At 48.0% G+C, this 16232-nt stretch overlaps 1 protein-coding gene across 1 annotated transcript in view; it reads left to right on the top strand.

Annotated features, from left to right (window-relative positions):
* PPIL2 (peptidylprolyl isomerase (cyclophilin)-like 2) overlaps positions 1-10813 on the top strand; it is a gene marked incomplete at its 5' end in the record, with an annotated part of 41391 nt that extends 30578 nt beyond the window's left edge. The window contains 4 exons of the mRNA XM_010156318.1: positions 7766-7838; positions 8007-8069; positions 8549-8688; positions 10375-10813. Of these exons, the coding sequence (XP_010154620.1) occupies positions 7766-7838; positions 8007-8069; positions 8549-8688; positions 10375-10468 (370 nt within the window). The remainder of the gene's footprint in view (positions 1-7765; positions 7839-8006; positions 8070-8548; positions 8689-10374) is intronic.
* Between the last annotated feature and the right edge of the window lie 5419 nt (positions 10814-16232).

Here is a 16232-nt window from a genome sequence, read left to right as displayed (position 1 = left end):
GTAAGAGACTGTACCTCTAGTGAAACTCCAGCTTTGGTTTGCTATCTTAGATCCTGGGTGTTTCCAGGATTTGGTGACTGTATCTGATCTTAGACTGCAGTACAATAATATCTAGGAAGCCTATCTATGTTTAAGAATAGAATGAACCCATGAAATCAGAATTCTTTGTTTGCACGAATGTTAGATTGTTTGTCTTCATTGGATGCTTACTGGTCTGTTGTGACTTACATATAAATTTGAGGATTACTTATCTCAGTTAATACAAAAACCTAAATACTTTGATCTCAGCTGTACCCTCAGCTATTTCTCTGTGGCTCTGGTTCATGTTAGTGTCACGTATGCATCTTTCAGAGCAGAATTTGACCTGTTTGTAATCTGTATAGAACTTTTCAGAAGGCTTTCTGTTCTTTGGAGAACAAAACAAGCGTGAAAGAGCAACCATTCCCTACCCCTTTCATTATTTTTTTCTCTTTTGGTCTTTTGTGGGTTGGAACATTCACAAGTTCCTTCTCTGGAGCTGCATCTTACTCATGTCCCCACTGGTTTGTAACAGTTTTTGCATAGTAGCAGCTATTAATGTTGGATGTTTGGTTGTTAAGTGTGTTTGAACAACACACCAGCTGCAGGCAGTGGGCAGTGAATAAGTGGCACGTGTCTGGCTGGGTGCACTGGAATTCCCAAGGCTTGGGAGAAGGCTGCGGCTGGAGGACAGGCAGGGCGTCTTGTCATGACTGTGCTGCCCACCACGGCAATAATGAGGATGGATGTTACTGAAAATAAAGGAGATCATTTGGCATGGTTGGGGAGCAAAAACAAAGGCAGAGTGTGAGAGAAGAATCCCTTCCCCTGGAGGTGTGTGGCAGGCTGCATGGATTTCCTGCTCCAGCAGAGCTGCCTAGATTAAATTAGTAATTACCATTTCTAGTAATTACCATTTCTCCTGACTTAGAGAATACTGTAATTAACGTGAAAACTAACTGATGGCTTTTGTAGGCTTCTAGCTGGCTGGTAAGTGGTTTAATTTAGAAACTCAAGTAATGTAACCCAACCAACATGCATTTGCTCTGCACGGCATGGATGAGAAGCATTTGCAGGTGACTGTGGAACAGGGAAGGTCCCGTCTGTTGCTGGTGTGGGCTGGGGAGTGGTGTGTGCTCCCTCTTACCTGTGCTACAGTTGGGAGTTCAACTGTTGTGTGAGCTGCATGAGCCTCAGGGACGTTACAGCCAAAACACCAGTGTAAACTCACATTCCTGTCTGCAGTGCTTTATGAAATTTAGATGCAAGCACATCCCATCTGTGGTGGTGTTATGTTTTCTGTTACTCCAATGGCTCACAGCTCCTCTGGATCAGTGACCTGGTACATTTGCCCTTTATATGCAGAAGCAGAAACATAATCTCTGTGCCAGCAACCTGTGTAAGTAGAAGAGAGACTGCATGTAACGAGCAGGTCGCAATAGTGACCCCTTTCAGCCTACCTTCCACTAACAGTTTGCACTGTCTTAAGAACCAAGGAAAAAGGTAAAATGAAATAGCTTTGTGAATGTTTTGGGAGAGCCTGTTCCAAAGCTAAAGAGACACATGAAGAAGTGTATGTTTAAATTAATAGTGGAAGGTGATCAAGCCATGGTGATTAGTAGGAGGAGAGAAATGCTGTCTCTGAATTCTGGGTGAGATTTAGGACAAGCAGGGCACGATGAGCTTGGAAGTGAGAGCAGGTTGCAGGGATGTGATGTGATAAAAAGAAGGGCAGTAGAGGGAGCGGAGAGAAAAGTGGTGTGGTCAGAGTGGCAAAGCTGGAAGTGATCTGTGCAGCAGTTCTGTGTGTTTATTAGAGCATCACTTGTGTTTGTCAAGAACCGAGAAAAGGATCTGGCAACCAGGACAAGAGATGGGCATACAGAGGACAGTTTTCTCCTCGTATGTGCCTGCATGTATCTGTTTATGCAGATAACTTTTACCTGTCTCGCGAGGTTTCTGCTCCTCATTCTTCATTCTCTTGTTCCCAGAAATAATGAACAAGGTGGTTTGGGAAACATCAGACTTGCTCAGATTGGAGGGACCACTCAGTAGCTGATATGCACTCAGCTTAGTCTTCTCTTTTCTTCCCTCCTCCCCTTGGCAGATGTTTTTGTGGAAGAGAGTTTTCTTTCCTTGGATAAGTATCACTCATATTAAGCATTCTTTAACCTGTTCAATGCTTTCTGCTGCAATTCTGTAGAATTCAGCAGCGAAAGGAACTCTTGTCTTCTAAAGTAACTAGCTACATAAAACAACTACCAGGCGTTATTCAGTTACCCGGGTACGGTTAAATAATGCACAGTGTCTGTTTCCGCTTTTAACATTCCCTGTATGATCTGGATCAGTGAACCCCAATGGCTTCTAAGCTGGGAAACTCTTGTTGCTCTTCTGCTTTAATACATCTGAAGGACAGAAACTGTGTGACAGCAGAAGAGCTGATGCTGTTGTTGAATCTGTGTAGGGAGCCTGACCTAATTTTGCAGTGCAGAGTCTGCTCCTCGGGCACCAGGATGGCAGTGAAGATTAAGGTGGGAAAATAAGCCAGGCCTCTGTGTGGAAGCCACAGCCGTGATTCCATGCAGCACACGAGGACTGGGCTGTTGGAGCTGCATGAGGGCTGCTGTCATTTCCAAAACAGTTGTATGATCCCTGAAAAGGAACCGGTGCCAAAGTAGGAAGTCCTTACATGCCAGGTTCATCTGTTGAGTCTAGTTTCAAAATGCTTTTTCCAAGTTGTTTTATTTTTTCAGCACCCTTCATTACTGTGTCTCGCCTGCAAGATTGAGATGTTTCGGCTGCATCCTGCATGCAAGTTCAAATTGCTCACTCTGTTTCAGATCGTGTGTGTACATAGAAAACATTCTGTCCTGAGTGTACGTGTTTGTGCTTGTATATGTTGTTCTTTCTCTGTGTGTATATAGATGTATGTTCTCCTTTTTATAAAAATAACCTTGAGGGCAGAATGTGTTTACAAAACAACAGTGTTTCTTTCTGGTTTCTGTTTCTAGTTTAAAGCATTTTTTGAAAAAGTCCAGACATTGTTCTTGTATCATCTTCTGACCAGGAAACTCGGTCGTCTTGGATCGCTGCCATCCCCATCATTGCATAAGGCTTAATTCCTGCAATTCTTCTAAACAAAAATATGAGAAATAGGAAGTCCATGTGTGAATGTCTGGAAGAGTGCTAGGGAGCTGCAGGTTTCCTTGGGAGCAGCACTAGTGTACAGCAAGACTTTCACTGGCCTACTGCAGGTGGATAGAGCTTGCTCCAGGTATTTCACTTATAACTTCATGCAAAGACATTGGCAGTGGTTATGAAGCAAGGTTACTCGTTTGCATAAGGGAGCCTTAACAGGAAGTAAGATTTTTAATAACATCTCTAAATTTGAAATGCAAAGATATCCAGTGCTAACATAGCTTGGTTTTCAAGAAAACAGAATTGCACGAGTAAAGGCACATTTTTTCATTACTATTCTAACAGAAAAAAACCTAAATGTACCTACCTTGTCGTCCATGCTTAAATGTAATGCAACATTTATCAAGCTCCTCTAAAAATACAAGCTGTCTCAGGGATGCTGAGCTAAATATATAGTTGAGATCATCATTTCTCTCTCTGTTCAACATCTATGGGAAGTACACAGCAAACCCTCGGTGTCCCTGGTTGTTCTGATGTAAATGGTATCTTGAAGGCATCATCCTCTTCACAGTAGGATGTCACCCAAGCATTTGTTTAAACCTCACTTGGTCAGTTTAGAGCAAGGCATGTGTGGCACCTTATAAAAGGAATAGAGCCAGAAACAGTTGAAAAGGTTAAACTTGTTTCTGCCTTCCTCCCTTCCCTGTCCTGCCGTGCTCCTGACTTAGCCCAAGTGACACTGAATCAGAAAGGCTAACGCGGTGTGACCTGCCACCGTCTGTGGAACGCACTTAGCACGTGTCAAGGGTATACAGGGATGTAAGTTGGAACTTCTGAACTTGATATTTTGTTTTAATGAAGATGATGGACAGGTTCCTTATGCTGAGACTCAGATTTACTCTTATAACAGGTTTTACCTCTTTTTGTTCCAAGTTAGTGAATATTGGAATAATATTAACTGGTGGCTCTATTATTAGAGGTTTTTTTAAATGCTTTAATATACCAATCTGATGGTCTTTTCTACATATAACTTGTATAGGATTTTTCCTGGCAAGATGTCTGTGAACTTGCTTTTTACACCCAGAATACCTGTTGAGGGACAGGCAAAGAGTCCCCAAAACTACTGCGGTCTGCTGGTTTCCTCATTCTGTGAGGAGCAGTTGCTGTAGCAGGTGCCAGTGCATGGGCTTAGACACATGATATCTCACCAAACTGAGTTTAGTGCAGCAATGTAACAGCATGAGATTTGAGAGTGACAACATGTAATGTTTTGAGAGCCTGCATGTACATCATCTCACTACTTAAAAAAATCAGAGCTTTGCAAAAGCTTTATGGTTTGAGGCCCTAAGTTGGAATATTCCAATTTTTAGCATCCAGCTGTGACTGCCCTGAGTAGTGTGTAGTTCAGTTTTGTGGGAAGGCTCATGTTTGCAATCAGATCTTGTCCTTTTTGGATTTCAGTTTTTACTGATGAACCACCAGCCTCAGCTAGGCTGATCCTTGACAAAGCTTCCAAGTGCTCCCTGGACAAAAGTGACTAGTAAATTATTTCCAGTTCCTCTGGTCAGAGCTTTCTTCTCTGAGCTGGTGGTTTGTGTTCAAATGCATTTTTATTTTTTATTAGTATTATGGCAGTGTCTAAAGACACAAACCTGTATTGAGAGCTGACTGTGCTGACACTGTGATATGCATAGAGATACTCTCCGTGCAAAGTGTTACAGAATGCAGGGGTGTAAAAGAAAGCAATTTTCCATTTTAGAGAGAAGCTAAGAAGAAAAGAGAATTACATGCTCTGCAGGCATAACAACTTTGTCTTCCTCCCTCTTAGCCTTTTATAATCATGTCAAAATAGACTATTTAGGTCATTTACTGATGACCTGTGAATGCCATGTCTATCACAGCCTTTTAAAATATACAAGTGACAAAGTATTCCCAATAAAGTTTAATTAGCATAGCGACTCAAGATTTGTGAGCATCGCCAAAATGCATTAGAGCTAATACTGTGGGAGGTCTAGCTATGGGCTAAGGGATTACTCAGTTGAGATTGTCAGTGCATAGCTGATCTGGCTATTTCAAATTATCAGAACCTAATTAAATGAAAACATATGAGCAGATAATGAGTGCAGCTGTTGGCTAGAAAATCCTCCAATATTAAATCAGAAGTTTCCTTTAGGGGCAGTTAAAATACAGTGAATGTATCTTGGGCTGTGTGTTAATCATCAGTATTATAAGTGAATCTGATATTGGCCTGGAGGAGGATTTTTAAATTGAGTTTTTGTTAGGAACTTTCCAAAGTTCATGCAGGATCTTCGAGCCCTGTGTAGCTTCCCCCAGTATGCTACCTCTAGTTGCAAATGAATGAGGCTGTTCTAGCCTGCACACATGTTTTTTTTAAATTGCTCTTAAAAGTCACAACCTGATTACCAAATATCGACAGGCCCTTGGGGAGTCAAGGGGAGAAGTTTGGAGCAGCAATGAAATGTTAGCAAGGACGGCTGTGCTCGGGGCAGGTGCTAAGCAGCACCCTCTCTGACTCACATCCGTTTATTTTCTGTGATGGGGTCTGTCTTTTGGTCAAATCTCATGTTTAGGGCCTGGCCCAGCCCATGGAGCAGCAGAGAGGGGCATGTGCGTGAAGCACAGGAGTGTTGAATGAGAAGGACCCACTTGCCTCTCAGACCACCGTGGGCAGCCTGTTTCATTGCGTTAACGTGGCATAAAATGCATAAATATGTCAAATACCAGTGAACGTGGTGTATGTTTTGGTCGAGGTATTGCTCAGTTCTTTGATGTAAAAGCAGAGTTAGGTGATAAAACACTCTACTTATCCCACCTGTTTGACTTTTTTTATCCCCACCAGTTTCATTTAATTTGATTTTCTGCCATTCCATCTGCCCAGCCTTTGACTGCCTACCCATGCCGGTACCAGAGTCCCAGCATCCCAGCAGTCCCAGTAATCAGGTTTCCAAACAGTTGCCAACCTGCAAAGCCTGGAGGATTACTCACGCTTGGGTTTGCTTGCCTCTCCCAGGGACAGCTCTGAGCTGCTGGATGGCCAGGTCCTGCCCTCGCTGCCGAGCTCCCAGCCCCAAACTCCTCTGGCTCCAGGGGCAGTGTTTTTTTGAGAAATAGGGCTGCTTGTCATTGTCCCACAGCCGTTAGTGTGGGCTCTATTTTTGGTTCCTGGCCATGTGGTTTGGCTCCGTTAAGACAGATGTTGTCCAGCTCCAGCCTGCTTTTGTAAGGGATCTGGATCGCTCAGCTTCAACGGCCTGTCTTCGGCTTTATTTATGCTAAGTATAGCTGTTTTCAGATGTAATTGGCGATGATGATGTGGGTAGAAGTGTTAAATACCCTGGGACCAAGATCTGATCCCAGCAGGATCCCTCTGGAAACGTACTGGCTCAGTGGTTCCTACTTAAAATTAGATTTTGACACCTGTCAGCCAATTTTTTTATTTAATGTGTGCTGTGTTCACTTCGTATCGTTGTGGTTTCTCATCAAAATATCAGCTGCCTTCCAGAAGTTCCATGGCCACTGTTACCCCTGTGTAACCACATCTGTCATCTCAAAGATAGAGGGTTGTTTGACAGACTGTGTTTTCCACAAAACCTTGTTGATTGCCGTTACTTATTTCCTTTCTTTCTTAATCATGTCCTGTCTCCGCTATTCCATTATTTTGCTGGGATAGATGCCAGGATGACAGGCTTATAATTATCTGGGTCACCCATTTATCCTTTCTAAATATCCTTTTCTGGAACTTTCCCATTGTTCTACACTTTTTTTTGACAATGAACATACAACAGTCCAGAAAGTCTTCAGTCTTTCTTAAACATTTTGAAGCAAGTATTTGGATATGTTGACTTGAAAAATGAAAGGCCGGGGACCCATTGTCCTCGTAAATAAGAACTGCGATGGAAAGCGTCCCGGCGTGATCTTGTGGCTGTGACTCGACGCTCTGCTGCTTTCCCAGAGCCCTCACGAGCTCACGGTCGTGATGTGCTTTTGGAGCAGCCCCGCGCTTTCAGCGTTATTGGTGTAATTATGGACAGCTCTGTCACTGCTCTCCAATAGTGCTGTAGTAACAATTCCCTTTCTTCCCAATATCACTCTTCAGTCTGAAAAGAAAGGAAAATATCAGAAGTTAATGAAAACATTTGCTTTCTTGACAAAGCCTGTTGGTTTGTTTTTCAGAGCTCATAGGAGTAACAAATGAGCTCCCAATTTATGGATGTAGCATGAGCCAATGAACCCAGTTTGAAATGGGGTTGTGTTGTCTCGCGCAGACGGCTGTCCACAGTCGCCCGTTCTCCATCCTGTTGGCTTCTGTGGCTACCGGGTTTTTGGAGAAATGGCTTTGCTCTAGCTGTGAGTGTTTGTTGTTTAATTTTAAACTCAAATCCCAGATTTGAGAAAATAATTCTTACCTTCCACACTGAATGATATTTGTTAGGTCTTCCAAGTACAGTTGCTGATTCCCCTTGCCCCAAACATGGTGGTTTAAAAATCTGCTAGAGTAATGGGTATAAATCAGATGTGTTTGATGTGAGGGTACAGGAATATTTGGAGTGTGTTGTGACAGCTGGAAATCATGTCCTTCCTTTTTTAGGGTGGTTGGTGGCTTTGAGACTCTGACTGCTATGGAGAATGTGGAAAGTGACCCAAAAACAGACCGTCCCAAGGTATGTGTGAAGCACCAGGGCCTGTGCAGGGAGGGAGCGAACACCTTGCATATGGCCTTGCACGGCACTGCGGTTGACCCCACTGCTGCTTCTCTGGAAACCAAATCTGGGGCAGATGGGACAACTTAATCCACAGATTGAATTGCTCGTCTTCTCTTCTGCTCCCAGGAGGAAATCCGGATTCAGACAACAACCGTTTTTGTTGATCCGTATGAAGAGGCAGATGCCCAGGTGAGGATGGTTGGTTGGTGGTTTTTTTTTGAAAGGCCAAAGCTGCTCTTTGAAGAACTTTGTAACTTAATGCCTTTTCCTTGAACCTGGGCACCCCCATGGCCCATATGGTTGCAAGCTAAGATTAAGCAGCTGCCATTCAGCGTTGCCTTGCGTGCCAGCAGCATTGCCGCTCCTTCAGCGGAGAGGTCTTGTAACTGAGTCTGGCACAGCTCCCAGTCCATCACGCTTGCAAGGGCTTCCTTTCCAAATGCCCACGGTAGCTATGGGCAGCTGCAGGTGAGAATAGAGTTTTGTTGTAATGGCTGCAAACAGCCTGTTTGTAGTGGCCCTTGAGGTCTGTCTCCTAAAGCCTGCCCTGTAATCACAGCGGTGCTGATTGCAGGTTTAGAGTGCTTTAAAGCTTCAAAGAATTGTAGACATTTTCTCCGTAGCCTGGACTAGCTCTTGCAACAGATTGCGCTCTCTGCTTCCCACAGGTTGCTGCAGAAAGAGAGAAGGTCCAGCTAGAAGAAGAAGCAGCCAAAACAAAAGCTGAGGTCATCCCACCAAAGAAAGAGGTCCAGACTCCTAAAACTTACCGACAGGGGATTGGGAAGTACATTAACATGGCTGCAACGTGAGTTCCCTGCCCATTTGATCCTTGTTGAGTGTTTTCGTTGCCTTTCCCGCTGAACACTGACGCTGTCTGGTGCCACTGCTCAGATGTTTGGCTTATGCCAGTAGGCTGTGCAATGACACCTTCATTCAGTCTTGACAGTCAAAAGTTCCCTCTACTTCTGTTGTTTTTCAAGATTACAAGTTAACTGAGCTTTTCTTTTAGCACTTGAACATCACCAAGTTGGTCTTTAACAGTGTGTGCTGACTTCAGAACTGTAAATACATTTCCACAACTCAGAAGTCCACGAGGAACTGTACTGTGTCACTTCCTACACCATCTTTTATTCTCTTCCTCTTCTGCAGCTATTTCTGAAGGCCACAGTCCCACAGATGTTTCTCTTTTAGCAGCTTCCTCCCTGCACAAAGCAGTTGCTTTTAGCCTGTATCAGCCTGCTGATCTGGTTCCCTGTTCAGTCCCACAAACAGTTGTACCAGCACAACTGAAATGGCCAGAAAGGGGAGCAGGTTCCCAGGCTTGCTGTGGGAGAAAACTGTGTTGGGCGAGTAGCTCCAGGGTGACTGGCTGGTTGTACAGGCTTGTCCAAAGCATCCTCTCCCAGACACCCTTTGTACACCCACTGGGATTGGCAGCATCGCTTGCTAAGGACAGTACAGAATCCCACTGGAGTGGCAGCTTTGCATGAGTTTTGGATACATTAAAATAAATGCCTTCCCCTTGATTTTTTTGCAGACTCCTCTAAGAGCATTTGCAAAAATGCTGTTCTCTGTCTGCTGCATAAAGGTGTGTGTTTATGCATACACGGATCTGGACAGCTATTTAATCAGCTTGTACGTGTCTGCGTGACTTCGAGGCATTTGCATAACTGTGAGAACAAAAATATGTTAGCCCATGTAGGTCAGATTGCTGTGTCAGTTTAGTGTTTCAGTTACAAAATATTGCCTATCCCTTAAAATACCATGTCCAGCTTAAAACTGCTGCCATTCTGCACTGTATTTACAGAGGAAACCTAGGCAGAGTTTGCAGCCCTGTGGAAAGGGCCAAGTAGTACAGAAAGGACTTTTCTTTCCTGGTCCTTCACTCCTTGCAGCCTGCCTTGAAACTGGGAGTTTGGTCCGTAGCAACCCTTTGGGAGGTTCAGGGTTCTCCCTATCAGGTACTGATATCTGACAATAAAACCGCAGTACGTGAGCAGGCTGAGTGGTGTTTCCATGGGGTTGCAAACTCTGCTCGAGAGAGGCTGAGAATAGCAGCAGCGACTGCAACAGGCTGTGCTCAAGAAGCAGGAAAGGATCTGAAAAACTTGCCCAGCTGCTTTACACCTAACTCCTCATAAATCCTTTTGCTGCCACAAATGCAGGTGAGAAGGCGGGGAGAGAACTTATGGCTCAGGTTTCCATCATGACTGTGCTAAAACAGTACAGCTGATAAATCTTCAGCTCTGGCCTGGAGAACTTGCTGGGTTTGGACACATTCCTGGAAGTGTTCAAAGCCTGACCCAAACCATCCCCATAGACTGAAAACACCCCCCTGCAGTCCCTATACTGGCATGGAGCTCGCACTGCTCTCTGATGAGGGATGGTCTGGCTCTGGTGTAGCTGTTGCTGGGAGAGAAAAGGCATCCAGCTGCCCTGGTCCCACCAAGCAGTAAATAGTCCCTGAGAGTTGTTTTCATTTTGGCTCTAGGAAGCGCAGCATGGAAGATGATGGGCCCTCAACTAGCACAGCTGCGAAGAAAGAGAAAAAGAGCACAGGCTTCGGGGACTTCAGCTCCTGGTAGCAGCACAGGGAGCCTAGCACCGGAGCAGCACAGCAGAAAAAGAAAAGACGGCTTCCCACGTGTCCCCGAAGAGCCCCAAAGTCAGTCCGTCCTGGGGAGGGAAGGCACCAGCCTGCCTTTCCCCAGGGAAAGAAAACTGTTGCTTTGTTAAGACTGGTTAATGTGGCTTTGTTTTCTAGAGAGTTGCGTCTCCCCATCCCCCTGCGTCTTCCTCGAAGGCCTTTTTGTTGTTGTTTTGCTGAGCAGGGAGCGGGCAGCCCAGCTCCGCTGGGGATCAGCTGGAGCTGTTCTCTGCTCGGCTGGCAGCAGACCAGGCAGAGCCCAGCCTTGCGGGACGCTACTTCAGGGAGCAGCTACATTGGTGAAAGAGCTCCTTTCACAGGTAATCGTTTCCAGATGAGCCGTCTGCCAAACGAAGGAATGAATGAGTGTGGTGGGGAGTGCCTGTGCTGCTGTCGTGCTTTGCGGGAGGGAGGAAAGGCTTCCAGCCTGTCCTGCCCTTCGTTCCAGCTGCCTTCTGCTAGTTCTCAACAAGGACCAATTCTGTCTCTTGCTCTCTGTGGGCCTGCCTCCTGGCCAGACGGACTGCCCTCGGTCTCTGTAGGGCCAAACTCCCTCCAAAGACTCCGACAGCCTGGGAAGCAGCCAATCTAGGTGAGGAGCCTGGGGTAGCTGCACCACTTGTTCCTCCCGGTGGCTGGCCTTCCCTGAGCCACTGGGCAGCCGGATGAGCCAGGGTGCACCAGTTCAAGCCTTTTGTGTTTGTATTTTTTTAACCATCCCTAAAGCCTGCTCCTTGCAGGGGAACACAAACTAGTCTGCCCCAGCGTCGGACACCCCCGACACTGGGCACAACCATGTAATGTGGCTGACAGGCATCTCGTCGGCTGTTCTCATTGCATACACAGAAATTATTAGGAAGCTTAATAAAGACCTTATGGGATAAAGATAGATCAGCCTGGGAAGTTTTTAATCCAAAACAGTCTGTGTGTTACCATCACACAGATGTAGCAGGCTAGATCCTGAACGCTACTTTTCGGTTCACCTTAGGTGTTTTCAGATGACAGGAACACCCTCCCTACCTCTCTGTGGCTGAGGAGATAGTTTTGTAATCAGCTTTGTAGCAATACATTTATATTGGTGGTTTCGTGTTTTAAGAGAAGACTCCATTTATATGAAACTGCTGTAAAAACTTTTGGTAAAATGTTTTGCATTAAATGCTTTTATTTTCCTCTGACTGTTCAGCTGTCAATTCCAAGATCGTGGCACTGCAGAGTTGATTGTCGTGCAAGGAAATGATTCATTCCTACTTTTTAAGAAGCTCGAAAGGAACTCTGGGATCGCTGCGGATATGATTACATCTTTGTTAAATCATAGGAAATCCAGGCTGGTCTGAAAGAATAACAGGGGTTTTTTGCTTTGCAACGTTTTAAGTTTGGAGTAACGTGTGTTTGATTCCTGGAACGGGGGATATGGTGGTACTTTCCTCAAGCAGCATTTCTCGTGTCTTACTGAAACCTCTTGCTTCTCCTGGGCTGACCTTTTCCTGATAAACTGTTATTTATCCCTTCTACCTAACTGTTTGGATTCAGCATGTTTTTGAGTCGTCAGGTTCACAGTCTTGCTGGATCTGGAATAGGCAGATTTATGAAATCCGTAAGAGTGAAATGCTTTTTTGTACTGCTTTAAAATGGAGATTATTATGGAAGAAAGGAGCTTTTGATTGCAAGGAAGGCAGCAGAGGTGTGGCAAGGGCCCCCATTTCAGCAAGAGTGTTACAGATTGATATAAGGGACAGCTTCCTTTCGCAGCAGCAGGCTGCAGAGATAACTACCCGCTTTCCCTTTCTGCTCCAGCTTTTTGGCAGTGCTCGCTGCAGGCCACGAAGGACTGCTGCTGCAAAGTGCAGACGGGACTGCTGCCCTTCCAAGCGCTGCCTTTGCACTGCCCATTTCATTACCATTCCCACTGTAACATCAGACACAAAAGAGAGCAATTTCCTGGCTTCTAGGAGGGGCTGCACGTAACCCTCTTCGTTCTGCTCTAAGCAGGGCTGAAGCTCTTCAGCCTCTGTTCACCACTCAGTCTGAATCCAGGTCTCAGGCTGGGCCGCTGGTGGTCACTGCTGTCGTCGGTTCCTGCCAGGCTGGGAGATGGCTCACCTCATCCCCAGGGTGCCGCAGTGGGGTGCAGAGGTTGAGCCGTTTGGCCGAGGCTGCTGGTCAGCAGCTGGGCTGGGATTTGTACCGAGAGCCTCTGCAGGGCAGCAAGCACCGACCGTGCTCGGGCAGCCAGACCCTGCAGCAAGGTTTTGTTCTGGATTCCCACCTCTGCTCCCTCCCACACCTGTGCTTTTGCATACTTGGTCAATTTTTTTGAACTTAATCTTTTCTTCCAATCGACAGAACCACGACGTGACGTAGGGAAAACGGTGAGCTGTATTGATGGGGCACAAGGTGGGTGCCCAGAGAGCAGGGCACTGTGATGTAGCCCTCGTTTTTACAAAACCTGGCTCTTTGCTGGGTGACTTGCAGAGTCTCTGCTACCTGAGTCGGGAAAGGGTAGGGAGGAGGCTTTGCTGAAACCTTTTCTGCCCCTTTCATTGCCCGGTTCTCCAGCAAGGACGGCGCGTTAAAGGAATACCCAAAGCAGCTCCTGTCGTGGCCAGAGGGGTAGGCAGGAACTTTGCAGCCTTACTACAGAAACTCTCTCCTGGGAATGCTGTGTGCTATTTGTAAGGTCGTTTTTACGGTCTTTGTCTTACACACTTTTCCAGTAAATGCGCTTAGTGAGAAAAAGTAGGATTTTGAAGTAGCTTTCGTCTGGCCTTGACTGGAATAACACCAGCACGCTCTCACTTCGCATTGCTCCATACCTGAGTCATTTATTGAAAGGCACTGGGTGACCAGTAAATTCATCATTTCCTGCAATCTGACACTGTAGCAGTGAACGCCACGAGCACAAAACACCCTCGAGAAGGCAGTGCCATGCGGTGGGGCTGGCAGCCGTGACCGCTGCTTTCATGCAGCTGCACAAAGACGTGGGGCTCACGGGAGGCTCGGCTCTTCACCTCTGCTTTTTCTGGCCTGAGTTCAGCCCGGCCCCTCAAGGACCATACTATTGTCTGTGTGGGAAACAGCACTCGTTGAAGACTTTTCAACTCTGTTTCCATATTTACTGAGAGAAAAGCCCAGAGTATTTATTTTAGTTTAATTTTGCCTGTTCCCCACTGGTTTGAATTGCTACAGCCCACTCCTTTGGAAGCAGGAGCTCATACAAGCAATTGCTCTGCTTCATCATCACGGGGTAGATCATAGTGGCACCGGTCTTGTGGGGCCATGAATTGCCAGTAGTCAGACTGTGTTTCAAGGTCTTCAAGAAACTCCTGGTTCTGCCAGCTCCTTTCAAGACAGGGACGAGGCAATGACTGTTCCCCAGAGCCCAAGGCACCCTCGGCTGTGAGGGTAAGGGGCTTGATGGGGTGGAGCAGAGAAGTACATGCAGAATTGAATCCAGCACAGCTTGCCTTACTTCCCATCTCTGCTGAATTTACTCCAATTTACTTCTTACTGGGAATTAAAAACCACACAGAACATACCTCTACCAGGTACCGCCCCAGAATGTGTCTGTCATCCTCTTGAACCAGAACGGTGGGCACAGGGAAGATGTTTGGGCCCTGGACCAGCTGCGGTTGGGATGCCATTGATGCCAGCAGCAGAGCAGAGCACAGGCAGAATGGACAGAGACAGCCTGGAGGAGACTGTGGTGGTTGGTAGGACAGGGATGGGGGAGGAAGGGCTGCTGCCAGGACTCCTCACCAGACCCTGGTGTGCAGGTTGCAGCTGCCCTATCTGTGGGGCAGAGGAGGTGAGAAGCGCCTGGGGCTGCCTTGCGGGGCGCTCCCCACCTCGCAGGTTTGGGGACCCTGTAGTGCCTGTCACGAGGTGGCGCATCCATGCCCGGAGGCAGCCGCCCACACTGGTACCTCTACCTTACACAGATTTCCTTGGGAACCTTGCAGAGGGCGACCAAATACGTCAAGGGATTCGCTTGGCTGTCCAGGTCCTTCCTGGTCAACTCCTGGTGGGTTTTGCAGAAGTTTCTCAGCCCTTAGTGCCTCCGTGTGCCTCTGCCACGGGGCTGTGCCCATGCCCATGGGCAGCACGTGCCCGTGTGTTGGGTCCAACGCAGACCTGCCCCAGCCTCTGCTGGGGCTGCTGACCTCCGCTCCCGTGTTTTCCAACCTGGCTTGCTCCCAGACCACAGGGCGAGAAGTTGGGATTAGCAGCTGCTTCCCTGCCCAGGCAAGGGGGCATTTATACCCCTTTGGTCCCCTGGGCTTTGGCCCCACACCCATGGTCAGGGCTTTGATGCAGCTGCTGTTCAAGAGCAGTGGTCAACCGCCCCTTGGCTGGCTGCAAAGCTGCCAGCAGAAAACAGGAATCCGCTTCTTGGCTCGTGGCGAGGCTGCTGCAGGCCATGGGCGAGCTGCTCGCCGACTGCGTCCTAAGGGACCGTGCTAAGGCTCTGTGTCCCTCGCCCAGCAGGAAAAGCAGAACTAACAACAGCCAAAGCTGCTGCTTATCTGCCCGATTCCCTTTGGAAGAGCCCGTGGTCCCCTGCTGCAGCAGCGATGCCGTGTCCGGCGCGGCCGTGCTCCGGGCTGATGGAGCTCGTGCCGCTGGCGCCGAGGCTTTAAGGACGGCAAGGCAGAGGCTGTCCGTAGAGACACGGGAGCGTAGGGCAGCAGCAGGTTTTACGGTTGTGTGTGGATGGGCTCACAGGGAAGCGCGGGGTTGTGGTTCAAAAGCAGCAGCGTGTTGGTTTAACGCTGCCTACGCCGGCACGTCGAGGGCTGGTCAGCGGGTGGCCATGGCCATGGTCACCCTGCAGCTGGTGGGCGCAGCTGCCGGATAAATCCAGCGCTCAGACGCTGGGTTATAAGTATCAAATATTTCTGGGATCCCCCCTCACCAGTGGTGTTTGGAAGGAACAGGATGCCGGAAACCTTGCGCCAGGAAGCAGCTCATAAGCAAGGATTTGCCAACACCACCACCTCCCCCCCAAGTTTCAACACTGTTTGCTTTGGAGAAGGCAAACAAACCCGACCAGACTGCACAGGAAGGAGGCGGGCAGCTGCCTGCCCAGCCGGCAACGCGTTACACCATCGCAGCGCAGCCGGGGATTTCTCTCCTCCGCTCTTTCTTCGGAAAGTGTAGTTGTTAGCACGGCTGCGGTGGAGGATTTAACCACCCTGTGCCGTGACTGCGGGAAAGGGGCCGGAGCCGAGGCTGTGCTCAGAGCTTGGGGACCACAGCCCTGCTGCTCCAGGACACCCATCTCCACGGCAGTGACATCCAACCCCATTGACTCAGACTGGGGTATCCCCATCCCTGCCACCCACAGGGACCGGGACACCCACTGCAGTGCAAGGCTGTGACCAGGCCGCGGTGCTGGGGGGGGACAACGAGGTGGCATCGCTCCCTCCTGCCCTGCGGTGCAGCCGCCAGCATCCATCCGCCCATCCCACGGGCCGCTTTAGCTCGGGCTTGGCACAGAGCAGCGGGTTTGCGTCTCAGGCCTGAAACCCTGCAGCAGAAAACACCTCAAAAAAAGCAAAAGGAGCTCGATGGGTGGATCCGAGAGGAGAGGGCACCCAGTGACCTCTGGCGTGAAAGCCGCCGTGGCAGCTCAGTCCCTTCCCCGCTCCCGCAGTCCCCTTCGGGCAGCAGGTTTTGGGAGGCTCCAGCCGTGGCTGCGGGTG

The sequence above is a fragment of the Eurypyga helias genome, unplaced genomic scaffold (genome assembly GCF_000690775.1).
Source record: "Eurypyga helias isolate BGI_N326 unplaced genomic scaffold, ASM69077v1 scaffold32277, whole genome shotgun sequence".
Lineage (NCBI taxonomy): Eukaryota > Metazoa > Chordata > Aves > Eurypygiformes > Eurypygidae > Eurypyga > Eurypyga helias.
This window is presented reverse-complemented; position numbering and strand designations above follow the sequence as displayed.